This window comes from Varroa destructor, unplaced genomic scaffold (assembly GCF_002443255.2).
Source record: "Varroa destructor unplaced genomic scaffold, Vdes_3.0 BEIS01000002.1, whole genome shotgun sequence".
Lineage (NCBI taxonomy): Eukaryota > Metazoa > Arthropoda > Arachnida > Mesostigmata > Varroidae > Varroa > Varroa destructor.
The window spans coordinates 28433344-28461236 of NW_019211455.1; the positions used below are offsets into that span (position 1 = coordinate 28433344).

At 42.3% G+C, this 27893-nt stretch overlaps 1 protein-coding gene and 1 long non-coding RNA gene across 15 annotated transcripts in view; one reads left to right on the forward strand and one right to left on the reverse strand.

Annotated features, from left to right (window-relative positions):
- Positions 1–299: 299 nt before the first annotated feature.
- Positions 300–27893, reverse strand: part of ena (ENAH actin regulator enabled) — a 66489-nt gene continuing 38895 nt past the window's right edge. For 5 of the 14 annotated variants that reach the window (XM_022794748.2, XM_086980988.1, XM_022794746.2 and 2 more), the window contains 7 exons: positions 26170–26259; positions 25802–26035; positions 15146–16383; positions 7354–8275; positions 6716–7002; positions 5996–6156; positions 300–5813 (listed from right to left, as the gene is read on the reverse strand). In XM_022794748.2, coding sequence (XP_022650483.1) covers positions 5785–5813; positions 5996–6156; positions 6716–7002; positions 7354–8275; positions 15146–15510 — 1764 coding nt within the window. In that variant the 5' untranslated portion in view covers positions 15511–16383; positions 25802–26035; positions 26170–26259 and the 3' untranslated portion in view covers positions 300–5784. Of the gene's footprint in view, positions 5814–5995; positions 6157–6715; positions 7003–7353; positions 8276–11256; positions 12876–15145; positions 16384–25801; positions 26036–26169; positions 26260–27893 lie in introns of those variants that run through there. The other 9 variants (XM_022794742.2, XM_086980989.1, XM_022794743.2 and 6 more) reach the window with 7 other exon arrangements.
- Positions 3421–5994, forward strand: LOC147757630 (uncharacterized). The gene is made up of 2 exons (XR_015321851.1): positions 3421–3954; positions 5720–5994. It is a non-coding gene; the product is annotated as an uncharacterized LOC147757630 (long non-coding RNA).

The following is a 27893-nucleotide window of genomic DNA, read 5'->3' on the forward strand; positions in this document are numbered from 1 at the left end:
AAAAGTTTCTTGCGCACGAGAAGTTGCTTCTCCAAAATCAGTATGCGAGATAGTAATCTTTTCTAACACTCTTTTAGTTAGTCTAACACCTTCAAGTTAGATCTTGCACCGGTTGCGGCTTCATTTTGGGCAGAGCAAGACTGGTCTTCCGACTACTTCTACACTATTTCTACCGTATTTCCACTACTAACCCGGTATTTTTGTCATTGCTTGCCCAAAAACCCTTTACTGTAACATCAAATATCTATAGCTACACTATATATATATATGACTGAAAAATAAGTAATGAGACAAGTATATGTCGTAATTTATTACCAGCGTTTTATTATTAATATGTACATTTGGAGAATTGTTATAGGCGGTTCAATGGGTTGTTGTTGGTTTTCTCGTTGGCTGCTTGCTTCATTTGTGTGTATCCCCGTTCGCCATCCTCTTCTTTTTGGATTCAATCATTGCGCTGACATCGTCATAAGGGACATTGTAATCGTCCTAGACTCCGTGCTCTCTTCTTGCATTATAATCATTATATCTCGTAATTTTTTGCCTGCCCTGGGTTAGCTGGAAGCCACGAAATTGGCCTCACATATGCATGCTACTGTGTATGTTTATAATATTATTATCAATATCTGTAATAATAGCATTGATATCGCATTAGATCGCGTATCCTTATCCTCCTTATCCATCATCCTTCGTTATATTTAATAGCATTAATCTCCCCCTGCGGGTAGTTTCGATACCATCAATTTTTTCCCTATATTAGTCGTGATTTCCTGTTATTTGACTTTATCCGTTCATGAGTTATAATAAGTATACTACAGAAATTAATAGCAATTACTGTCGTTAGTTCAATAATGATACCGAAGACACAGCATTGATCTTATCCAGTATTGAATAGGATTCGCTTTTCACCACTAGTTTAAGCTTGCGCTCACTCGTGATTCTGTTCATATTTGGCCGACAGCCATGCTAATGCTTGTTTACGATATGGGCTGCATGGCTTTTGATCAGGCCAAAAACTCGCGGTTGCCATTCCTTGAACGAATAGGTTCTCTTAGTTTATTGTAGCTGACTCTCGTATTTTGATTCCTGCTGCTAACCATATTTGTAGCAACACCACAAGTAATACTGTGGTTTTTCGATTGCTCGCTGTTGGGTATCAAAGCTTTTTCTCCTATCGTCGTTTATGTTACAAACACAAATGTGTTTTGTTTTTTGTTAAGACGCCGTCATGTTGTTGTTGATTATAAATTAATTGCTTTAAATCTTGCATCGTTGGCTATGCCGAGAACACATGTTCTGTTATTGTTCATACCGCTGCGACTGCTGTTGCCAAAGTACACTCTGTTCGTTTGTTTGACGAAATAGTGTCACATAAAAAAACTGGAATTTTTTTCAAAATCGATCCTATATTTTGTCAACGTGCTAGCCCTTTGTTTTGTTCTTTCCTCATCGTCGCCTTCAAGTTTCACGAGCACCGACAAAGTTCTATGGGAAACAGTTATATAGAGCTCGTCTCAAATGTACTAGCAGCAACGACAGACATGATCGAGTGGCTTCAGAACAAAGATCGTGTACTTCACATAGCCAGCAACACTGTACACATGGATGCTGATCCTCGCGCCGCTTGTGCATTACGTTGTTCATCAGACCAGCCTCATTTAGCTCTCACGAATCTCTTATCCATCGTTTCTTTCTCTGCGTTGTCTTTCGTTTGATGACATTCAAACACACATACAATATTCGCCATTTGTTTGATTATAATTATCAATTAGCGTTACCATCATCTTGTTCTTGTTGTTAATTTGGTTGTGACAATAATATTACGTTGGTACTATCAATGGTCGACGTTTTTTATAATTGTTACTACAGTTATTAGATCAATACGTTCATGCTTTGAAATCATACGCAGACGCTATGCGCATGAAGCTGATGCTTATTGGTAGCTTGTATCGCCGTGTGTTGCTCTGAAAAGCTTTGTAGCATGGCAATTAAGGTGGGAACTAAATTCCTGCCTCATCGGCTGCACTGCCATCTGCTGGGCTTCCTTTCTGCCGAATCTATTGCAATGAGGTGAAAAGTTCTCGAGCAGACCTCGTGAGCTTTCTCGGGCATCGTAATAGCGATCATGTTCAGCGTAAAAGAAAGGGTCGGTGTCGATCATTTGGTGAACAAGCTGGTGGGTTGCGAAACGGAATATGGAAGAAATTCATGCATCAGAGGCAGGTCGGTGTAAGGAACTATTGCAAAATTACACGACTAAACAATTATACATTACAGGTGGGAGGCTCAATCAAAATAGGGTCATCATCATCTTCACTGCTGTCTTATCAGTACAGTCGTCAATATATATATATATATATATATATATATATATATATATATTACTGCCACTACTGCTGTATACTGTCTCTTTCTTTTTATTATTAATCTTTATCATCATTACTTATATTATTTGTGACTGTAAATAATAATAATAATGGTAGTATTACATGTTATTATGTTATTATTAGTGTCGGCATTATCATTATTATTATGATCGGACCTGTTTCATTATGATGTCGTCATTTCCTGTATGTATTGTTTGTTTCCTTTCTTACTTACTCGTTATTATGTTACTCCTATTATCAATCGTTATCGTTTTTCAATAAAAAGTTTTCATTGCTATCATTGCTTATATTATTAGTATTGATAGGCATTTGACCATTCGTTTTTAAGCATCCTTCACATTAACCTCTTCTCCTATCTTTATCATAAAAAAAAAAAGTTGCGCTCAATATTAGTTTTTAAATGAAGAACAGTGATTTCAATTGTCGGTTAGATGAATTATAATAATAGGTTTCATGTCTCACTTGCCTGTAGCATGCATCTTAATACTGACTGATACATACTAATACATGTATCTATACGTGTTTTGAATACTTGTTTGTTTGGCTGCGCTTGTAATTTTTTCTAGTATAGTGAGACTATCAAAACCTTTTTATTAAAATATTAGAAACTTTCTGATTCTCCTCTCTCGCCCAAAATCATTTTTGCCTCTTGTCTTTTATGCCATGCTTTCTTAATGCACACACATAAATACTTTTTTGTTTACACTGCTATTGTTTTTATGATGTTACTGTTGTATGAATGCAAAAATAAATTATTTAAATTATGTTGTTGGTTTAATATTGTAATAACTCTCGTAGGGATCATATTTTCTCTCCCTCTCCCTCTCTCTCTCTCTCTCTCTCTCTCTCTCTCTCTGTTATCCATTACTGTATTCACCTATTCAGTAATATAATACCACTGGCATGAAGTGTATTTAAGTCATTACATTCCCTTCCACGTGAGCAGCGCGCACCCCCTTCAGCAGTTAGGCTTCAGCAGCAATGGCTCGGAAATGATTCTCGAGCCGTTTATAATGCTATATTCGTGGTTATTAGAGAGCTCTTAAAAAATTAATCGAAGTAATATTAAATGTAATCGTACTGTAATATATTAATTATTTTAGGTTTTGTATTATTATTATTATTATTATTATTCTGTTTTTCTGCTCGTTTTATATCATACCTCGATAGCAGTAGTAGTAAAACCCTTTATTCTTAGCAATAGTACATATATATTTTTCTATATACTCATATCAATTTCTATACTGATCATTATCGTCATCACCATCATCATTGTGATTGGCATAGCGGAGCAAAGGCTTTGGTGTTTCGGTTTAAGCAGACGCTTTGCCTTTTCTCTGTTCTAATGTCCGGTTCTGCATTGTCTATATGTGCAGGCCAATAATTTTAATTTTTTTGTTTTTGTTGTAAAAGAGAATTAGAGAATACAACATCGCAGCTTTCGCCGTACTTCGCTGTCTTGTTTTTAACGGAGAACTTTTCGAGAACATATTCGATATATCTGAACTCGGTGGGCATAGTGTCAAACCACTACACGCGGCGGTTGCGTGCTTGTGACCTCAATTTGGTAAGTCGTCGACATGCTTATTGGTAAAACGTGGCAGGGCTAGAAAATAGCTGTTCTTATTGATTTTCATGACACTCGCTCCAACTTGTCAGTCTTTTGGTGCTGGGGCAATGAAACTTTTAGCATCCAAGCAAGCCGTTTTATACTCAGATGTGCGATACCAACGACGTCGCTCGTTTTCCTGCTACCTGTGAGTGCTATATAAGAAGCTAATAATAACATTCCCACAGATGGAAAAATGTCTGTTGAAGAGTTTTGCTGTGACTGAAGATCAGTTATGTCAAGCATATCAACATCGTATGTTCCCTGCCTCATGTCTATTTGTCCCTCCCGCGACATCGGTTATCTGCAACCCGAGAAGACACAGCGTCCGAATCACAGCAGTGACATCTCATATATATAAAGGAAATTGATAAAATGATGAACTGATTGATGAATTCATTTACAAGATTATAGAACCTATCATTTATAAAAAGAAGAGACATAAATGTTTCTCTTTCGCATAAAACACAATACAGTTCTATATGAATACAAAAACAAACCACAGCTGGGTTGAGTTCTTTGGGACCTTTGATCGAGCGCCCCCTTAATTTGTGAAATCGTAAGATTTCCAAATTCTGCCTTTTTGCAGCAGGGCTTTTGTGATAGCTCATCAACCGCGATGAGATCTTACTTCACAGGCACTGACCACCGCATGGACATTACAATGGATAATGCTTACTGTACTCGATGAGGGGCCCAGCAATTAATATTTCATACAGATATTGTCGCCTTATCTTACCTGTACGTATCTATCCATCGAAAACGACCTATGACTTAACTACCGTTTCCAACGTAACGGTGTCACTGCTGCGACTGAAGTTTACAATACAGTATAGTATATTATGGCATATAATGACATCATAGCTTGTTTAAGCCCTACGGTTTCACCTATCGGCCTCCGCTTTTATTATAGTGCGCTTGTAATATGCACAGTTCAATGTTGCAGCAGTACAATATATATTCCTCTACATTTTTGCTGATGCCCGCTGGCAAAACCAATTCGAAATCAACTTAGTCCTTGCAAGCTTTGCTCTCACTTCACCACTTCGTTTACACACAGATTATCGAGCCTCTAAACCTACGAAATTTTCAGCTTGCCTTAAGAAATAACATGCTTTTCACCGATTGCTTAAAATGGGATTTGGAAATGATTTGTCCATTTTGTATAATCCATGAATTGACTGGCTAAGTAAGTTCTCTCATTTGCAAGTCATTCTTTTCAACTACGTTTACGACTTTTCACCTGGCATACATAATACCCCATATGGCCACAAATGAACACTGCTTCGCGCTTTGCCCCCCGATACCTACAGCACCCCTAACTCTTTTCCCCGTAGACGCATCATCGCTGTCCAATTTCTCCCCTGGTACGTTATTATCATTATCAGTACTATGATTCTTATCATCATCAATATCATTATTATACGGCACGGTCGTCACTGTGGCTTTGGTTACACTAGGAACACACGCACTCACGCATACCGTCGACTCTCGGTGTTGCGTACCGCATACGTGGAGTTGTGAATCAGTGGTGCCCGCTTAGTTCCATTCTCACCGTGGCCAGCACCAGACACACAGCGGTACGCAGTACGCATGTCACGCATTATCAACTCTCTACCCTGCAACACCTCTACCGACTAGATTATCTCAGCCACCTGTGGTATTTGTCTTGGTTGCGTGTTTTCCAATATTTGGCCAACATCATGTTGTCTTGTATTTTTAGCTGAAATCGTTCGTCCCGTGTTCGAACTGCGAAGCCACACCAAGCGAACATCTGCAACACGCTTCTTATCGCCGGTTCAGTTCCTGCCGAATCGCTGCAAACATGGCAATCACGGTGGCAGGAAGAACAGTCGGTTAATGTTGTACTCTAGATGGCACAACGTTGTTGATTCATTGCAAATGAAACACAGCATCGACGGACTTTATGTAACAATCACCAATTTGTCTCTGGGGTACCGAGCGATTAATAAATAAACTACATGTTGACTTTTCATACCTGTGATGATTTCTTCCTTAACCTTGTTCATGTGCTTCTTCATTTCGCTGAGAATATCGTTTTTGAGTCTCTCCATTTGTTCATTATCCAGCACCGCGCCGCCGTTGGCGTCACCGTTCATTTTGATGCCGTCCATATCACCCATCGATCCCATTCGTTGCCTGCGATGCACACTGTTAGTAACGTCCGGTCCGATGATTGTCTGTCTGATAAAGGCAGCTATAACCAAATATGGTAATACATTCACGGATCGCAGCATACACTCGGCCGATTTCACGACTCGTCAATTCCTAGTTGATGGCCTACAAGTGTTTGGTCTTCGTCTTTTCGGCCACGAAGCTTTCATATGCGGCCACAATATTTCCAAAACTTTTTTTGGCCAACTATGCTTTTTCTGTATCTTGCCCATGATAATTTATCACATAGTTCAGCGTAGCTGACTAATCGACTGTGTTAGCAATCAGCTCGATATGACATCTTACAGGAAGGCCTCTTAAAACTGTGTATCTTTTTTACATCCCCATGAAGCTCTGCATAGGTTATAGATTTGTTGAAAACGTCTGTTGCGGCATTGTTCTCAGTGTAGTGTTTGCAGTGTAAGTAGAAGCGTTAAGATCACCCTTAGTCGATTCGTCGATGGCAGGTTTTAAACACCGAACAATCAGGCTGTATGCTCTCACTTCAAATTGTATTGTTAGGATATAGGTCTGTAAGACTTACTTGCGTTGCGACTTCGGGCTAGTGTCTCCGGGTTGTTGATCATTGCGTTTTACGACGCCGTTTTGTCCAGGTGACCAGGTCTTGCAGTTGCTGTTACCCGTTGTACTGCCGTTACTCGCCCCATTTGAGTGATCTCCGTGGCCGTGACCGTTGTTATCTCTTTCCTTGCCATCTTGGAAAAGGGCGGTCGCAGCGGATTTCTTTTCCGCCTGGGCCCTCCTCTTCGCAAGCGTGCCCTGCATCTCATCCAGCATGCTCGCCATTGGATTTCCTGAGCTCGCTTTCCTCTGTGAAAGGAGCGACAATGGCAGTAGCGGTTATATTGGTAATACGATCACGAAAACATACAGTTCGATACTACCGAAGACATGATTAAATATGGTGCCATATGGGGCCCTAACTGTTATTTATTACATATCACATACATCGTTTAAGTGAACTCGCATTTTCCAGTCGAGATCTATTTCTGTTAGACGGTCACTAATCAATATAAAATACTCAGTATTAATTATACAGAACTAAGCTGTATTTATTGCTTTCATTTTACGAATGTTCAATACAAACAGATGACGCTTCTAACAAGCATGTACAATAATAAGTGACCACAAGTAACTTCCATCATTGGTGTTATTACCTACCAAATGACTGCTATCGCCCGAGTTACTGCTACCACTCTCGATAGGTGGTGTTTTTTTCAGTTTAACGCTGCTGAGGGCTGCGAGCAACGAGTTGCCACCCGACTCTCCGACCGAAGGTCCTCCGGGTGGCGGAGGTGGCGGAGGCGGCGGAGGTGCACCACTTCCAAGGCCGCCCATAGGCGGCGCAGGAGGCGCAGGAGGCGCAGGGGGTGCTCCCATATTTCCCGGCATTGGAGGCGGTGCAGGAGGTGCGGGAGGAGGTCCTGGAGGGGGTGCGGGAGCAGCGGGTGCTCCATAGGGGCTTCCGTTTGTTGATGGGTTACGCACATGATGGCCACCAATTGGCATCGGCGGTGGTGGAGGTGGAGGCGCTCCGGCAGTGCCTCCATTGTTCATTATCGCAGGGGTCGCCGGCTGTTGCTGCGCGGGGTGCGGCACTTCGACGGGCGTCTGGTAGATCGGCGTCGCGTTCGCCACTTGCTGTTGTTGCGTCTGCACTTGTTGCTGAACTACTGAGTTCGCGGATTGCGCCGCCTGGGGCGGCTGAAGCGGCAATGGAGGCGGCGGCGGCTGGATTGCCGCCCCAGGATTGGCGAGCTGCTCCAGAGCGTTAGTCATAGCATGAGCAAAATGCTCGGCGTCATCCTTCGAGCTGAAATTGAGTCCGTAGATAGTCCTTTGGTCCCTCCATTGGTGAAAAGTCGGCGTGGCTTGGTTGTACTTGAAACCACGCAGGATGGCGCTGTTTATGACTACCTCGTGATCGTCCAGCTTTCGGCCAACGATGCGGAAGGTGCCATGCAGAGTGTGTTGATAAATGTGTACCTTGGACAGTCCCGAAGACGATCCGGAGGGCACCCATTTTTTACTTTGCTCGTTATATAGGAGAACTGATGCTCGCGCCGAGGCGACGGACACCTCACTGGGAACCATACACAAACACAAAAAAACAAACAAGCACACAAATTAGGAAAAATTGGTTAGTAAAGTGTGTGTTAGAGATGTTTGCAAATGCGACGTACTGTTGGTAACCATTATATAATAACGTAAGTCCGCGCTGAGTATTTTCTAATGGAAACGTTGACAGCATAGCACAAAAGAACATTTACAAATTCCGCTGTAACCTTCGGCGTAATCAACGTCTTTGATAATACTGCGTTTTTTAAATGATTATTATATACAGAACGACCCATTACGTTAAAACTAACTACAATATGCCAAAAAATATCTTATTTCGGTCTCCTTTAGACCATAGTAACGAAGATTCGGTTCCCTTCTGCTGCTTTTTTCACTGATTCAACGTCTCAGTAAGTTTTAGCTTTATGATCCGGCGTTGTCGAATCACCGCGTCTGCGTACTTTTCTACCTGGAGTCGCACACGTTTCTGGCCGAATTGGCCCCCAAGTTTTTGAGCAACGCCCTGTTTCGCAGAAATAACGCTAAGGCGGTGAGCACCTAGAAACTCACTGATTGTTTTTCCCTTTAAGCGACAAAATACCTGTTATATACAGATACAGGCGCACTACTACGTGTGCTTATAGATGCCAAAAGTTGCTCTATACGTAAACCTTTAGAGCATTTCAGCAAATAGTTACGGTAGTGGTACTATTCATAATAATGGCAATAGTGATTGTTGTAACAGCAAAGGCAGTAACTAACGGATTGCCTCTTTCGACAATTTTTGCGTGACTAGAGCCCTAAATTCCCCTATATCGTCCCGAACATTGCAATTCCTGCGGCCGCTGCGAGCCGGGAAAGCCTTTTGTTGTCATGATGACGAGAACGACACTGTCAATAACGATGAGCGTTATTGCATCTATGATTAGCGCCAGTATAACGCTTGTTACGGACGATGTAAGCGATTTCTCGGTTGATGCAAACCTTAGTCATGATCCTTCTCGTTCTGTTCGTTATTCTATCGTAGCTGTACGCACCGCACTGCGCAAGTTGTCTTCTGTCTGTTCGTGTATTCTGGAGGGCGTCGACCCCCGGGTTGTAGTCATATCTATGTCGTGCCTTCTACACTAAGATAGACAGCAATGTATGTTGATGGGTGGTATGACAATCCAACCACTCTATTCGCGCGGTAAACCAACTGCTTCGCCAGTACGATTAAAAAAAGGAAAGCCCTGTGAAGACATACTTTCACAGACACACATGTAAAAAAAAAAAAATATATATATATATATATAATCCGACTTAGTTAACGTTGTTTTTTTTGGGTTAAATCACTATTAGTAACTTCTTGCATCACTGACGGCTTCAAGATGCTTTCTCATTTTTCACAGGGTTTAAGCAAACTTTAAGAGTTAAAGCAGCCAAAGCGGCTATAGAGCGACCCGCGAACAATAGATATATAGAAGAAGTATAATCACGACAGCAATAACGATAGCTGTAATTTCTTTACGTCTCTTCTACTTCTGCTGTGGGAGGATGACAAACGTCGCACAAACAGTAGTGTTTGGCTAGTCCTCTCGCTATAATCGATCTGGACGTACCCTTGTATATGTCTTACAGCTTGAAGAATACTTTCCTATGGATATGTTGATGGGGCTGTCTGCAAGACATGGCAGAAGACCGAAATTACTAATACATTAACCTAGTTAAGTTAATCCATAACCCCGTAAATTATATAGTCAAGTGACCATATTACTTGTCCTCCCTCGGCTGCCCGTTACACGAGCTGTCAAATTCAAGATTATTAAGGATCACGACAGCCATAGCGGAAGCCTGTTATCACGCAGAGCTTGCCGTAAATACAGATAAGAGCGGTATGCACATAAGAAACTTGATACAAATTCCGTGAGTTGGCCAAAAAGAACACAATAAAAGGTGTGGCATCCTCCAGTATTAGCGTTTTATGCTTTCAGCATTCTCGTTCTATGCGCAGCGAAAACTGGGTGTTCTACGTACGTGTCTCCTGTAGCATGATTGTTATATATTATCGATATACACGGCTGTTTTATCTAAGAAATATGCAATCGTTAAAATCAATCAATGTTTAGCGTTGGACAAGCTAAGGGTACCACATTACGTAAGACAAGGCGTTGCAGGCGGTAGAACGGTTCAGTTTCGTTCGTGTTCTACTACAGCTCTAATTGCCTATATATATATATATATATATGCAACCGTATATGTCCTTGTTTCTAATACGTATCCAGGCAGGCACACAATAAAACAGCACATCTAAGAAACACAACTCTGGCCGTGTATTTGTATTTTAATAATCACAAACTCTATCACATCTTACGTATCATACGTGGCCTGAGCTACAGCCGAACCAGACGCGGGCCGTGTCATTATGAGCCCGAAACCAAGGGAACGATGTGTACTAACGAAATACGAATCCTGTGCTTTGTTCTGCGAACAGGATTCGCAATAGGACAAAACGAAGGCGGCGGCGATAGCGGAGGTGGTCGCCGCTCCCGCGAATACGATACGTCCCTTGTTTCCCAAGAAGCGCTCTCACACAGGGCCCTGGAATAGGAGGGTTCCCTTGGCGAGAGGGTCCTTCTTCGTCCTGCAGCCTGGCTGCCAACGCAGAGGAGCAAAGGTGTTTCCCCTCACCACCAAATTCCGCTCGGCGTTAGCCGTCGTTTCGTCTCTCTTCCCCATACCCAACGCCCTCTCCCACCCCACCCGCTGGGAGCTATACCGTGTCGTTGAAGGTTTTGCACGGTCCGACATCCTCCAAAACAAACCGACGGCGCCAACGATAGGACATACCAACGATTAATGCATCCCTGGACCCAGACAATTTGCTCGCGGAAATATTGTTCACAAACAACACATCTGATCTTCGTATAGCTGCCTTCAGCTATTAAGTCCTCGATCAACTAACTATAACGCCTTGCTTTCGTCAGCTAATAAATTCATTAGTTTTGTTTCTTTAACCCAACTCACTTGTCAAGATTGGCGCTGTCTCTCCTCTTCGAAGTCATCGCGATTTCGCGTGTTTCTCTCGCGTTTCTCGCAGAACAAATAGAACCTCAAAAACAAAAGTGTTGTGTAAGTGCTATCTACCGTAGTTGCAATACGAAGATCACAGGAGACTGACGTTTACGTTGGCAATGACACAAATACTTTCAGGTGGTCTTCCCGATCCGTGTCATTGAGACAGAGTCCTCGAGGCACGGGAAACAAATGATAGATGAGCGGGAGCAGTGATGGGAGGAAACCATTGAAGAATTTTGTTTTTTCGATCAGTGTCCACTAATGGATGCACTAACGAATTCCTAGCTACTGCGAGTTGTGAGCAAGGCGAACTTATTGTACGGTACGCTACGTTCGTTCTTCTTGTTCCAGCTAAATTTATCCTGCGTTTGTTTTTTCGTGATTCGGCTAGTCTGGTTTAGAGGCACCACGGTCTAGATAACGGAACAAGCGCTCTATAACACGAGACGAATGGGAAGACTTATTCTAATGGACTCAAATGGAATGGAAGCACAGATCGGCTTTGTGGGATAAGTCACAAATTAACAGCCAGTCACACATACTATTTACGTGAACACGACCATTAATTGGTAATATCATTGGTGGGGCCTAGGTTCTTATGCAGCCATCTTTGCTAATATTCGTTAACTGTTAACTGCAATGGCTAATGTGTCGGTAGATTTTTATCGTCGTGTCACTGTTTGAATGCATAGGTGATTATGTAGGCCCTCTTTGCGTTTGTTCTTCTTTGTAAAGCGGCGTTGTTGTAACTGCCGTTGTTCTGAACGCTGATGACAGCGATATTTTCGGTATAAACGAAAGGAAGGATCGAAAAACCGCTTATTAACCGAGGCACAGCTGCGAATCGGCCAAAATCGCAATTCACAAAGATAACGTTACGTTATCTTAGCACCTCAAGCAGATATGATTAAGCCTCGGGCAAACGCGGATCATCACAGCATGGGTCAACCGGTTTGTCAGGGACGTAGCAGGACAGACATTTCCTATCCTCGCTTCTGCCTGGAAATAGAGGTAGCGTTATGTCGCTTTTATATCTATGTCTCGCGACTTCTACTCGCTGTAACTGGCAGCAACTCAGTTTAACGAAAATGCCTAGCGTTGTTACTGATGTCAGATCCGGGACATGTTCGGCTTCATTCGTGATTAGTTTGTTTTTCCGTGCAAGGACCTTCTGCGGTAATCAGTTGCACCACTCGTCAAGGCTCGATGCATCCCCAGTTAACGATGTTGGGTTCCGACAGCGCTGTTTCGGGCTTTAGCTGATTATTATTGTTGTTGTTACTGCTGCTTCTGCAGCGTCTTGACGTTGACTACGACGCATGGCGTATGGAACTTCATTTGGAGCACATCACAGAGTGAACAAACGACATGCGCACGACTTTAGAAAGGAAGTACTTCAGTAGGTAGAGGTGGTAATAATGTCGTTCGTGATGATGATGGCGCAGCTACAGGGCACAGGCAGACCTAGGCAGGCCGCCCACACATAGCTGGGGGCCGCTCAGCTGACGCCACGCAGCAGGTAACAACGCTGTGGAGGCGCCCACCTACGTTGACTGGCACCTGGCGCCGCTCACGATGTCCAATGAGGCGACGCTGTTCTCGCTGCTGTCACTGCGGGAAGGGGGGGGGGGGTCAATACAGCGCCGCACCCTTTCCGCCTAAGATAGAGAGCCACGGGACAGCCTGACTCAAGCTGCTCCGCCATATTAGTCAGGGCTCAGCGAAGGACTGCAGAGAGGACAAGGGAAGAGGTAGCGAGGGCCCCAAAGGCCCCATTTGAATAGGTGCGTAGAGAGCCACTCGGCACTACGTTCAAAGTACGAAGTAGCAGGCAGCTCTTCCATCCAGTTTTTTTTCTATAGCAGCCAACACAGCCTTAACGCTCCCACCTAGGGCCCTGAAGGGCCCGGCTTGCTGGCCGAGGGAAAGGGTAGGGCCCGACTGAATCAGGCCTTATTGCAAAGGGCTGATCTTTATGCTGCTCCTGCTACCGTTGCCATTGCTGTTTACAGCAATCGCTTAGCAGGCTCCACGCCCTGTAAAAAGAAACTCAGTGGCGTCGTATCCCGTCTCTTGTACCCTACCATAGAGAGTCGATTCGTCTCAAGCCCGAAACCCAGCGGCAGAAGCGGCTAGCAATAGATGGTAAACGACAGCTGACCAGACCGCTAGGTACCATAGAATAACCTTCACCGTCATGTTAGATGCATAGCATTGACGAGCGGAGGCGACGCGTTGCACCGCGCCCCTCGAACAATTGCGCCCGTACAATATAATAGTGAACAGACGTAAGCCTTGTATGTGTATACTTATTTCCAGAACCCAAAATTGGTTCGGCTGCTGTCAGTATAGGAATTCATTAATATGTGCAGTGCAATACAGTGCAACGGAAGGAACGAAGGCAGATCCATGTTTGAGGCAAATGAACCGAAGTCACAACTGCCCGTAGTAGAGTTGTGACAAGTTCATTCTGTGCAAGGATTCGGGAAAGTGAGCTAACAATGAAGTGTGAACAGAAGAATTTGTAGTTAGAAGAAATTAGATTGAAGTTAGAGAAGAAGATAAGCTTGCAACCAGAGCAACGCCTATCTCAATCAGAAATCTATTCTCTTTTTATTAAGAAAGTAATGTTTTTGTTACAGTAGATTTACATCTTAAATAACTGTTAACTATCTGCTAAGAGCCAATACACATCATATAAGTCTAGCGCTCCTTAATAAAGGGTAGAGGCTAAAAGTGTATTATTTTTCATTTAGTTATTTCACTCAAAAGAAAAGAGCCAACAATCCATGGCAGTAATAAAACCTCATAATAGGCATTGTACATAGTGACAAGCAGCTGATACGTTGTGCTATAGGCAAGAGACATAACAAAAAGAGTGCCATATCAGATAGGGACAAAAACGAATGTGATAGTGGTTCATTTTTGCAAACAGCTTATAGTATTTTGAACGGTTTTTTAGTTAACATATCGTGCCATTGCAGCAGTATCTGGGCGCACCAGAGTCCAGTTTGCGTGACTCAAAAATGACTCAGACGCAACAAAGTGAAAAGGTACATATATTACTAGGTCCAGTTCATGCTAGGTACTATTGGTGGGCGTACCTACGCAATGGGCGTACCGCACCAAACAATATCATTTGATTGGGGTTAGAATGTAAGTTACACAATCTTAAAATGAGATCACAGCACCGATGCCAGACCCGAATTTCGACCTACCCTGCAAAACCGTGCAAGTCACGATTTTCAGCCAGGGCATCACCGAGGAATTAACGTTCACAACTGTTCTGGATAAGCTCTCTCGGACGCGTGTCAGAGGAGGTCACGAATGATTTACCTCAAGCATGTTTGACAATAAATGATGGCTGTACAGTAGTTAGGTAGCCGTTAATAATCTCTGCTAATGTTCGCACCTATTTCGTCCAGGATTTTTCACCGACGTGACCCATCACATAGGGACTCACCGACACGCGAATTTCTTCATCCCTTACAATCGATAATGTTGACTAATGTTAGTGTCATCAAAGACACGCTACATCAGAACCCTAGACTGCACCTATTCTTGCATGTATGCCTCTCTGTATATTTGCTTATAACAGCTAAAAGGCTACAAAGTACAAGTGCCTTTAATTTGTAATTTACTAAGCTTCTACATAACGTGCTCACACGAAGCGCATTATCCGAACGTAATTTTTTTCATTGTTTGCGTTTACTTTTCATATGACTACATACAAAATTGCGTTTTAAAAACATTTGACGTCGAAACAAATTTTAGAACATCTATATTCTTTTCGATCGTGCATTAAGTTCAAATATTTTGGGGTTTGATTATAACTTACCATTTTTGGTATTGCTGCTGCTGCTGCTGCTGCTGCGATTGCGGCTGCATACTGGCTTGTTGCTGTTGATAAATCGTCGTATCGTAGACGACTTCCTGTCCGGAGGGGTTGGTTACCATCTGCTGATGATGATACTGGTTTTGACCTTGCGACTGTGGTTGTTGAGTCTGAACGGGCATTTGGTGCGGCATCTGATGTTGTGAAGACTGCGCGCTAGGGTGACCATGGTACGTCGGCTGCGAATGGCCACCGGGATGTCCCGTAGAAGTGATTCCGGAATTGCCTCCAGAATGGTGATACTGGCCAGAATGGCTGCCGTGGTGCGGCTGCTGATGACAGTAGTGGGGCGCGACCGACTGGTGCATCCTCGAACGCACACGCACACGTTTCTCTGTTCTTGATGCCCCTTTGCCCGGTGAACAAGCTCGACGTTAGCCGTTTGACAGCTACACCCAGACACACAGGCTTAGGGAGAGGGAGAGAAACGCTGGCTATCGAGCAGGCGCAGCGTTTGCGAAAATTGCTAGCCTGTGAGTGCTGCGATTCTAATAGAAAGATGCAGACGTGAAAAACACGGTCTACGCGAAATTGCTCCCTTAGTTTAGTCCCAACGAATAATTTAATTGGACTTGCCTAGCCCATTGGGTAGCTCCGATGTCGTCTTTAAGCGACCAAAAGACAAGAAAGCACTTTGCGGTTTTCGTTCTTCTGCTTACTTGGGTGGACCGACCACACCGACACGATATGAGGACGATAGCTTCCGCCTCGGTTATCCTTTTTCAAAAGAATATTTCGTTGCTGTTATTACAATATCTATACTGTGTACAAATGTAGTAAAAGTATAAAAACACACGATTAGTCGGTAAGATTATTAAAAATCGTCTCACTACAAACAATGATCGTGAAGATTATAGATAGATGGTGCTCTAGATCGATAATAAGGTAAAAATAGTGGTCGGGTCCTTTGCTTTCCAGGGTTGCCTTTTTGTAAATTTTTACTTTTCTCGTCTTCGATGTTGCAATCCTGTTTTGTTGTCCTATCGAAGGTCTTCAGTTAAGCCGACGGGAGGTAGACGACATTTAGAAATTGCCTGGATAATGATGGGTAGAGTTTTATTGGCGAGAACTCTAATCAGCAGTGCCCTGGGGGATGTTGTGCTAGGCGCTAGCTAGCTGATATGTCCTGACAGATAGTTTTGTATCGTTCTCGCATGCACTTGTCTTCCGTAGGCCAAATCCTGCAAGCAGCCGAAAATGAAAATCGAATGTGATTAAAGGTTGGTTTATGTAATTACATGTATCAGATAGAAGCTACTATTATACGCTCGATACTCTAAACAAAGAAAGCTGCAGCTATGCTAGAGCAAAAAAAGGTGAACCAAAAAAATTAGCGAAAACTAAAGCTTGTTGCGACAAGAAACAAATACCTGAATATCATAGAGCGACTGTAAATACAATCAACCATATTGCTTTGCCAAATCTGGATTTATGCGTTTACGTGCTCCCAAAACCGGTGCTTCACTTCGCACCGAAATCTTTTCATATCCCTTCTATGGAATAAGTTCTAATAATAAAGAATCAAACCTTTTGATTTGGCACGTCACTGACCTCAGCCTTGTTTGTATTAGCTTTTCTTTTACACGTTCCTCGATGTCTTTCCACTACAGTTTCCTCCATTTTTTCACAATAACAAAAAAAAAAGTCTACTTCTGCCATATGATTATTATAGTTGTTATCAGCCAGAAAGCAAGGGTGCAGAAAGTCAAATCGTCACTTTGATAGGTCCGATCATTTGTACGAATATAGCGAACCCTTTGGCTGGTCTAGTGAACGTTGCTGTTGTTGTTCCGTTGTGTCCATTTTATCCATAATAGAATCATCGTCAGGACGATCGCTTCTGTCGCAATCACTAGCACGAATAGGGTTGTCAGAATCGTTTCGTGGCAATTTGCTGGTGATGTGAAACGGTTACAGGATGGTATAAACATCAGGCTACAATCACTCAACGGTCGTCAACGGATCCGACTACTAGGCAACTTACGTACTGAGCCCTTTTCGCTCATAGTTTTTAGCTTAAGCGTTTAATAACGCGCACAGAAAGCCAACCCGCTATACCTCGTCAACCGTCAACGCGTCTGTGACGCCTTAAAACATGCATCACTGTGGACGACGATACGGAGCTAATCACTACTGTTTTCTTAAATTAGAAAATCATTCATAACACCTGATTACTCGGTTAGCATCACGAGAACAACGGTGTAACACATGAACAGATAATGGCAAAAGATGATGATAACGATGCTGGTGACAGAGACTTTTCTAGTAAAAGTACTATTTATAGTAATCAAGTCAAGTGGTATAAAGTAACTTAATTTTATTCTATCAGTTATACGCTACCCTGCAGCCGCCGTAGAGTACGGTCCAGTAATTGTCTGCTGACGTGCAACGCGCACCTCACGTAACAGTCGTGACAGCCTGAGGGGGAATATTCGGTTGAACTCTCAGGTCGGTGGGCGAGAAATCTCTTACTGCAGCAGTGTGTGTGTGTCATCATGAAGCAGCGGCAGGTGTTTTTTGGCAGCTAATTATCAAGCTGAAAGCTCATTTGGACGCCAACACTCAGTCACGTAGCTCACTAATTTGGATAGGGTGCAAAGCGCCAATTACCCCCATCGTGCTATCATATTTTTGTATATGTACATTTGTCGACATCTGTAGGCGTATGCGTGTAATCCTCAATGCGGGAAATTGCCACCTGGGTAACAATTCATTTACATGTAACAATAGCGTCTTATGGAAACCATATCAGAGGTCACTCAGAGACCCAATCGCATTGACGGAGCTCACGCGCAGAAAGCATATCTGATTAGTACAGTACCTCGCATTCGATCCCGCTTACCCTATAGAAACACTATACTCTATTTGTTTTAACCGTATCTAATTGCATGCGTTGCCAACTAAATGGACGTACTTTTTACTGCTACCATCCACTCGTACAATAACCATCCTTGTTATAGCTGACATTATTTAACACTTACGATTGATTATATTATTATCAGACTATATGGAGTATGGTACTAGAAAGTCTGACTTATCGAAGATCGATTCTTCAATTACTGTGCAAGTAAGCCTTTTCTGTAGTAGCGCCATGTCTTCAAGCGATCGTTGAGCAGGTCATAACAGAGCTATGTGCCGTTCCGCCTAGGGACGCTAACTTTAAAGACATTTCAACCTAATTACGATTTTGTCAAGGAAGTCATAAAACACAAAACAACTAATCCAGTAATACAAATAGGATGGACTCGTCCCAAATGCCATCGTCAACACCAATTACCCGTGCAGCTGTATGGACGTGTACGTGCTATAAAGCGGCTTGTCACGTACAATTCTGCTGATAAAACAGCTACAGTCATAGCAAGCTTATCTTTTCATTTATGAATTTTATTTATACTAGATGCGTGCTAGCGTGTGCGAAGCTTATATAAAAAGTAGGGATTACTCTGGGTAGCGGCTACCACTCCATTCTCACGAATGTAATTCGTTTAATTAAATTAGGCCTAGCTAAAAAAAATCTCAGAAAACGTCAGATAAGACGACTAGCGATATGTAATACGGTGAGCAAAACTGGCAAACGCTCAGTAATCTTCACTCGCACGCATCTGCTTAATTACCCAGTGATTCGTTGACATACCTACAGAAGACAAGCTCTTTGTAGTTTAGAAATGACGACAAAGCTCTTTACAAAAGGAATACTTTAAAAACATATTTTTCCGCTTTGTAAAAAAATTACATTAGAAATTTTGCGGGCGTTGAATACCATGTGTCTGTATCTAGTTGCTTTAGCAGTAAATACTAACGAGGCACCCAAAATTAGTACAATATGAATGCGCTACTGAAATCGTTAACACAATCAAACACTCGACTACACAGAAGTATTCACTCTATTGCTGATATTTCTTTATTATGAATAAGGGCCTGGTCAGGTCATTGCAGGTACCCTAGTATAACCGTAAACTACTGGTCACATTAAGGTGGGTTTAGTCGACGGGACTCCGGCATATAATAAAACACTTGTTCTCTACCAACTCGCTAGGTGCAATTTGCCTCAAAAGTGATTCAGAGTTTCTGTGACGATGATCTCTGAACACGAAGCTCCCATCTAGTTTCAAGCTCGCTCGCAGTTCGGTATTAACAACTGATTGGAATCGTCGAAGATATCTGTGCAGATCCACAGGAACTTCTAGTTTCTGACTGCAGTCAATCATAAGGGTCGCTTCCTGTTCGGCAGATGTATCTGCAAATATTGAACGATAAACGTTTAGGTTTCTACGGTTACCGAGAGTCTGTATTACAGAAGAAGGAGGTTTCGCCCAGACGAGTTACACATAGGAAATCGCAACGGATTTTATTTCACCTTTTTTTTTTGCATTCAGCACTAGCATGTGAAAGTGCCTATGGCATCTATAGTATCTACGTCGTACATTTTCTTTGTACTAAACCCAGTCGGAAATTAGATCGAGTGTGCCCTTGATGTTACCGGAAAAAAAAGTTAAACAATCAGGTAAAGTCATGTTGCTCAGGGTTTTCCTTTGGATATAATATATTTATTTAGACGCCTCTAATGTACCGTCATAGATGTATGTAATAGATGTTTACAAACGATGTTCAAAATACGTGCTACAGCGGTTTGTCTAATAAACATATTACTTGAGCGTAACTAAAATTAAGCAGACGATAAATTGCAATTTATGGAATGTATAATGTGATGTCTTCGTTGCCCGTCCACAGATAGGGAGGACTCTACCCTTCTCAGCTAGGCGAAGTGGATAAACTCTGCAGTGTACGTGCCAGTTACTCTAAGTTATTAAGCTTTACGCGAAACAATGCCGAACAGATACTAATATGGGGGCGAAGTCAATAGCGTGATAAGTATGCCGAACGTTTTATATCTTCTTTCGTCCCTGCATAGCGTACATCTCTCTTTCAGCTCTTTAAACTTAAAGAGGATTAAAGTTCCATCCAGACAGCAGATAATATACGTTCGTCCTGTTCAGAACCGAACACACCTCCAAAAAGCTGGCGTCGGCGTCATTTATGTGAACCGGTTAATAATAACAGTATTAGTATGGTAAAATTTGTTAATTACGACAAAAAATAATGGCTTTTACACGAAATATGAACGGAAACGGAATTTGTTAGCGCTAACTTCGTACGTTCCCGGAAGATATACCTCTGTCACTTATAGTAAAACTTGCTCAGTGATAGGTTAGGACTATGTAAACATGATAACTGCATTATATACACCATAAACGTTCATTTTACTAAGTTAGTTCCAAGCCTAACGGAAAAACATATTCCTCTCTATGTCGCGTTTTCGTCATACATCTTTTTGTGTACTTGAAGGCGATCGATTACGCTCAGAACTGACGAACGTTACATATGTCTCTTCACGAGCGATTATCTTTAGCGATCAGTTACGACTGCTTCTAGCCAAATATCGACACTTAGTCCCATGGGCCTCTGAATGACGTATGTACAATAACCTATCCAATAACGAAGGCATTTCTACTGTTTTTTACAAACTTCCATCATGACAGCAGACGTTGAGAAAAGTCAAATCCACTTCTATGCTGAAGTACTACTTTACGACAATTTCAAACACAACTATAAGCCCTTTCAAAACTTATTGTCGAAAACCCTCATACCTGAACTCCTAAACAGTTGCACCTTTTGTCTCGCTCGACCTTGTCGATTTTATTTGCTTTAGTCTCGTTCTTTTCCATAGAAATGTAAGCAAATAAATAGCTGAACTAATACAATATGGAGTTTACTCCCACTCAACTGCGGGTTTTTTTTTGTCACATCTACTTGCGTTTTACGTTACTTTCCAATGGACATAAGGGCGGAACGCCACCTGCCGCTATCGCTTGTCTCCAGTAATTTAGTTCTTCCTGTGTATGGCGTGAGGGCGATGATGCTCTTATACTCTATCTAGTAGAAGCAGGCGTTAGGGAAGTTCCTGGTAGCTTCATTGCGTAGCCTTACACGCGTGTACGGTAACCGGCTGGCCAGTCGCCGGCTGGAAAACTGCACGCTTCATTCCGAATCCCGCTGGAGTTTCGAGAGATTCCCTCAGCTTCTCCCGCTTATGCGACGGAATTGGTTTCGTCTTCATAAGATGTTCGACGCCCATTACTAGCACATCGCTAATGTCTGACAAGAGGCTTCTGTCCCTTAACGGCCTTCCGCAACAGGCCATACGTTTTGCAGTTGCTGCCTCTTTGGCTTTTCCCTGGTCAAACTAACCCCGGGTCAAAATCACTTCTCATCTCTAGCCAATTAGAGTCCATTTTAGCCACGAGAAAAAAATTATAAGTTGAGTAGCCTATTAAAAGGGTCCGTCCCTATAAGCTAATTCTGAGAGGAAGATCTGCATTAGATACAAGCGATTCTATACACAGTTTTTAACAAATATGTCAAGGGCTAGTTACATAAACTCATCCATCACAAACGCCACCAATCGCTCCCATAATCCTAAGATCACTAGGGTAATACAAGTAATGATGTTTTGATGAACGGAAGAGCAAAACACTGTATCTTTTCCTGTAGGGAAAGGACATTTTCCTGGGAGCTGAGCCGATCGAAACATCATATCAGCTCAGTATCCCACATCTCAGACATTAAAAGCGTAGTACGCAGTGCATAGTGACGAAGCTCATTGACTGTAACGTTGGAGTTCGCTGCTTGGTTTGTGTTGCATTGTTTACAGGTTTGTGTTACATCGTTGCAGGAATAAAGTCACGGCGAAGAAGGGCCTTGTAAAGGCTCCGTAGCAATTACTCTTAAAAATTGCTAAGGGTAGCGGCAGTGAGGATAATCGAAATGGTACAACTTTTTTTCCTTATTACAAAATGCTATGACGGATATCTTTCTGATCTCCAAGGTCTCTCAAAACATCCTTTAATTAAACCGGTAAAGTTTGGACACAAATTGCCTAAAGCTTTTTTTTGATGCAACATTTACAGTTTCATCTGTGGCATATATATTATATATACTTCCATGCTTCCATCAGGCGTAAGAAGGAAAAAGCACGACTTAGGCATAAATATAGCTCGAGCTAAATGACTGGTATGTTTGCATTCGTACTAGAAAAGCTGAACGACTACCATTTCACGTCTAGGTGTATAGTTATGCACACGAAAGAAAACCGTCTACCTATTATCGGGTTTATATACTAAAGGATTGTCTTCTGACTTGGTCAGAATTATCCCTCATTCGGCCGTAGCTCACTCGTCAGCGCACAAGATTCGCACAGTTCCTCTCTAATTGCCAATACTGCATCCATCGCGGACGTCAGCCCGTCCCCAAATTTAACCGAATACTAGACACAGCAACCGGATAGAACATTTAAATAATACATTTCCTCATTGCTAGTCAACTTACTACAGTAGAGGTAGCCCCTTAAGCTAACATTGCCTACTGGAATAGTAACTCGTACTGAAGCGTCACTTCATAATTCCCGGCCCGCTTCTATTCTTGTTTGTTGTTTATTTTCTCCTTTCTTTCGCTTATGCCTCGCACCTCCCGTTTGCAGTGGGGTATACGACACGCCCATCTGTTTGGCGACGACTCGCCTGCTGTTGTTGATGCTGTTTTTGGTGTCGTCGTTTTCAAATTGTGCGGCCGGTGCTTACGTCTGCGTGTTCACCTGTGCCGACCATAATCAGTTGCAGCCTTAAGATTTATACAAACTAATAATCGACCAGAGATGCACCGCCATCATCAGTAATACAACAGCAACAACAACATGACACACAGCGAACAGATATAGGTTGACACAAGCACACGGTCGGAACCATACATACAATACAGTCAAATGTGCATCCGAATGTATATCGTGCGTACATGTGTGGACGTGTGCACGGCCGGTTCCAACCTAGCTCGGCCCGGTCAGACACTACCGCACTGTGCGCAATCCTCGACGAATAACGTACGATGTGTGGTCGCTGAAGGGGAATGCGCGCCACACAGGATACGGATATTAATATGGATGTTGACGGTAAATAAAGAGACATGGTAAGAAACCAGAAAATGAAAGAGCAGAAATGAGTTAAAGGGGAACGTAGAGAATGATAGCAAAATAATTATAATAGCAGTGCTAACAACAAACGTATTGCGGAAACAATAAACGCTAGTAGCCCGCAACGATAATATAATACAACAACTTACGCAAGTACATACAACAATATATACACAATAACCAGCAATATGTATAAAGGTGACAGTTCTCCGCAATTACTATTAAAAGTAACTACAACTTATCTATAATCGACTGCTAGATTTCATGTTCTAGCTTTACTTACTTATTGTTTACCAATATAGTTATCTTTCGTTCAGTTCATGACTCGCATTGGTCGGCCTGCGATGAGCAAGGACGTATTGCAGTAATACTCATGAGAAGTATGGAGCCGTGACAGAATGCTGGCATCCTGTATGCATATGTAAACATATATATATATATATATATATATATATCACACACTCGATGACCTTTTACCTCGAAGTTATGCTTAAAAAAAAAATGCTTATATCTGATCTTTTACGTGAGACATCAATTAATTCAACAGAAGATAAGGTGTCGCCTTATTTGGCCTAAAAAAAATTAAAGATGGTCCGCATTTCTGTAAATTCAGCAAAATCCTTCTACATATTTCTCTGTGTTCTATAAAAATACGAGTAATTCCGTCGCGTTTTTTCAGATATAGAAATCACGCACAGCTTTAAAGCCAGGACAACGCGAGGAAAAAATCAGTCAAACCCAGGAAGCTTAGAGAGCTTCCATAATAACCCTATTATTATATTTACTACAATCAATGACAACTCTAACGACATTGGAAAGGAAAGCGACAAGTTAAAAATGAGGACTCGGAAATCTTCAAATTAAGTTGTTCGTGAATCTACTTTAATACAAAGTACTGGTCGAAGCACAAAGGCTTTTTTTTTAATTTTTCTTTCTTATTTAACAGCTTTCACTTACTTGAACTTGTAGGATCACTACACAAAGACAACTGTACAGAACGTATCGTTTAGATTAGACAGTTACGACCTAAAACGCCAGCTAATTATGTCCGACTCAAACAAGACGGATTGCCGCTTTTTAAGTATGTATCTACACACATGATAAGCAACAGACATTTAAGTCTGATCCGCTCCAGTCATTGAGGTTTGTTTGGACAACAACGTCTAACTAGTGATTTCCTCAGGCGGTGGCGAAGCATCTGTATCAAATAATTGGCTCAAACCAAACTCTTTAAGCCATTCTGCTCAGGCAACAATCGGCGCATAGTATACTACACTCTTTTTGAGTCGTCCGAACGATTCCATGGAATAGAATAAGGTCTTCTATGAGATGAGAAAGAAGCACTACGTCAAAGCTGCTCATGCCTTTGTCGCCATCGTCACTATCGATTGCTATACCACCAGGCAGAAAAGGACTCTTTTTCATTTGAGCAGGCTAAGTGCCAGTACTTTTTAACAAACCGTAGGCAAGTATGCCCTCACTTAATCTAGCCATGCCAATCTTTTACTACACAGTTATCAATAGGACCTTACAAGCACTTTAGCCCTAGGCTCGCTCTATCTCACGCCTCTCTACCGGAACTACAGAGAACATAAGAGGGAGGTTCAACGTGCTGTAGTCATCGTATTAGAAGTAGCACGTTATTGCGATGACGGACAATTAGCCAAAGATCTATTCAGTAGCCCTTTCTTAGCTCGTCTTTTCCGCACCCGGGTCGCGTTGCGCGTTCCTTCCAGGGTACGATCAGGGCGAAATGATTTGAGCGTAGGGCAAGAGTGGATATAAAAGGTAAGGAAAAGCTTAGAAGACCTGCAGGCGACGACAGGTCGTCTGGCTTTCAGTTTGTGGCAGGCTACCACACAAACGTTAGCCCTTGTGCGACAAGTGCTTGAAAAAGACGAACATCTTTTCAGGACAAGAGGGTAAGAGCGATCAAAACAATATCTTCCTAGCAACTAAGCTCAAAGCAAGTAAGAAGGAAGCAGTGGTGTGAGTGTCGGAGTGAGGCACTCATTGCTGCAGAAGTAACAGTTGATCACGTTTGCTCCAAATCTGATACTGATTTCTTAACAATAAGAAACTTATTATGGGTGTATTCTTTCCGCTGTGGCTGGGACGTTGTAAGCAACTCTCTCTGGGGCAAAATGCTTTACCGTAATGAGTGTATTGAACAATGACGGTAAAAGAAGAGGGCTATTAAGGCTGTATTTTCAATACGGAGTTATAATCTATAGATGTACACGTGTGGCATGATCCTTAATATACCGCCTGAAGGATCTATAGTTCTGAGACATTTACTTTACAACTTCTGCTATACTATTTTTGGATTGTAGCCAAATTAGTTTTGATAATACACGACTGAAGTATTTACAATTCGAGTTAAGTAACGCTTAGAATGAATTCAATTCGGTTCGTACCAAACTGCTTGTTTCACACAGTAACACGCCATATAGTTTATGCCTTGTAAACAATAACACAAACTGAAAATAAGCTGAACCAGAAGAAATTCATGGAGAGGCTATTGCAAAAATTAGACTGCGGCATCGACTTATATATTTCTGGTGCAAATGACTCACCGCTCCAAGCACCCAGGCAGAGGCAAAACGACAGAAGGCTGTCAATGAAAGATGCGATTCGACCAGTCGACGAAGTCCTTCTAAGCCCGGGTGGTCTCTACGAGTGAAGAACGGACGATGTTAAACTGCCACGAACAGAATTATCATGCCATATATGGCCGTTCTTTTCTTCCTGGATAGCGCCGCGCCTGGATAGCGGCGGCAACAGCGAGCGCTATGGGCCCATTCCTATACCTGCACTCATAGTAAATTGGGAGATGGACGAAGCCACACGAGAGAACAAATCTAGCTCTTTAGAAATTATTGCTTCGTTATTTAGTCTGCTAGCAATTACTGATGGTTTTTATGAAAACCAGAGTGTAGCTTACAATTAGAGGGCATCCAGAGTTGTGCATAATAAATTTACCCGCACGAGAATCGGATCGAGCTCGTTGTACCTGGATCGAGATAGCCGTCGACTGGAATCAAACAAACGACACGCATGTTTCAAAAGCTGATCTCACTGAATGGAAAGATGGACAGCACAAACGACAACACATATGTTAGATAAGTAGATAAGCAGAACACTCTCTTAGGATAGACTGTTAGTATATATAGATACGGTCCTATACAATGAACACACATGAATGTTAAAGTTATTGTGACTAAAAGTCAACTTGCGTCAATTGTAGGTTTCCTTTCACGGATTACGGTGAAGGAGACAGTTACCAGGCTGGGCGAACTAACTTAGACGGCTTGCTTAGCTATCAAGTTAGACCTATTAATTGATTTCGTGCCTATTAAAGCAAATTAATAGGGGTTAATCAGTTTGACTTCTCTTGTGCCTTTATACCACGATACGGATCAGAGCCACTGCTTAACGCGGAGGGTCCACCGACCCTCCGCGTTAAGCAGTAGACCGAAAATGTTTTACGAACTGTACATAAGTTGTTAGGCAACACTTTAAACAGTTGTAGATTAAAGGGAAATATTGTACGATATCACTTTAACCCTCCCGAAAAGAACCTTTTCTGCTTTAGTTTATACTATAGATGGGTCATAGTTTCACCAATTACGGGTGCAACGGAGAGGCGTGCGCCTCTAAGGCAGAATTGAACTGTATTCTGTCACCGCTTGCCAGCGTAGTGTAAAAATAGATAGGCTCAATGTGACGTTGAGTCACGCATTCGGTTACTGCCCCAATGTAGGTTAGTAGGGCGATTCAGTTCAGATTAAAGTGGTGTAAAACTCGATCGGGCCTTAGGGAACGTTCGATTGTTTAGAATGCGTATATATGTTCATTGAAGCGTGCATACAGATACCATGTCAAAATAACAACATAGGGAAGACAGCATCAAAGTCCCGATCATATGGCCCTGGCATGCCGTTACAGGAAAAGGCGGCCAATCGAGTTCATAATACCTATGCAAAATAGATCATTGAGTGTTGGAAATTACGCAGAATATACACATCTACATCAAACAATCGTACTATAGTAACATACATAAGCATCAATAGAATCCACAAAATTGACCAGAACTGTGTGATTAAGGAGGCAATAAATCATATATGTGTGCGTGTGTGTGTGTGTGTGTGTGGGTGCGTATAACGTGAGCTGGATCCGTCCCATTCAGTGCGATCTTAGGTTTCCTATAAAATTTCACATAAAGCTTGAAACAACTTTTATATGAAGGTACTTTGATATTAGTGTAATACAAAGATCTTTTGTACGTTATATCCATTCTACGCTTGGGAGAATGTCTAACTCTTAGTGTCCGTATTCATCAATGATACTAGGCAAACTCGACTAGTGGAGAACACTCAGTCGAAAATATATGGAAACAATCGTTTCATATGGATCAATTCACAGCACTCAATTGAACTTAATCTGTAGAAAATTATCGGCAGCAGGCCCCGTTAGAAGTTCCTCGCTGACGCAAGCGCAGAAAGTGGGGCCCATATGGGAGGCAATACGTCGACTTATTTTGAGCCCCCGCGGCCCCTAGCCTTTTATTTGCTTCTGAGCTACACTTTTACTGGTATTGGCCACCACGATCTGTCAGGTTTATTCTCTGAACTCTCTTACAGCTACTGTTATGAGGCGTGGCACGAG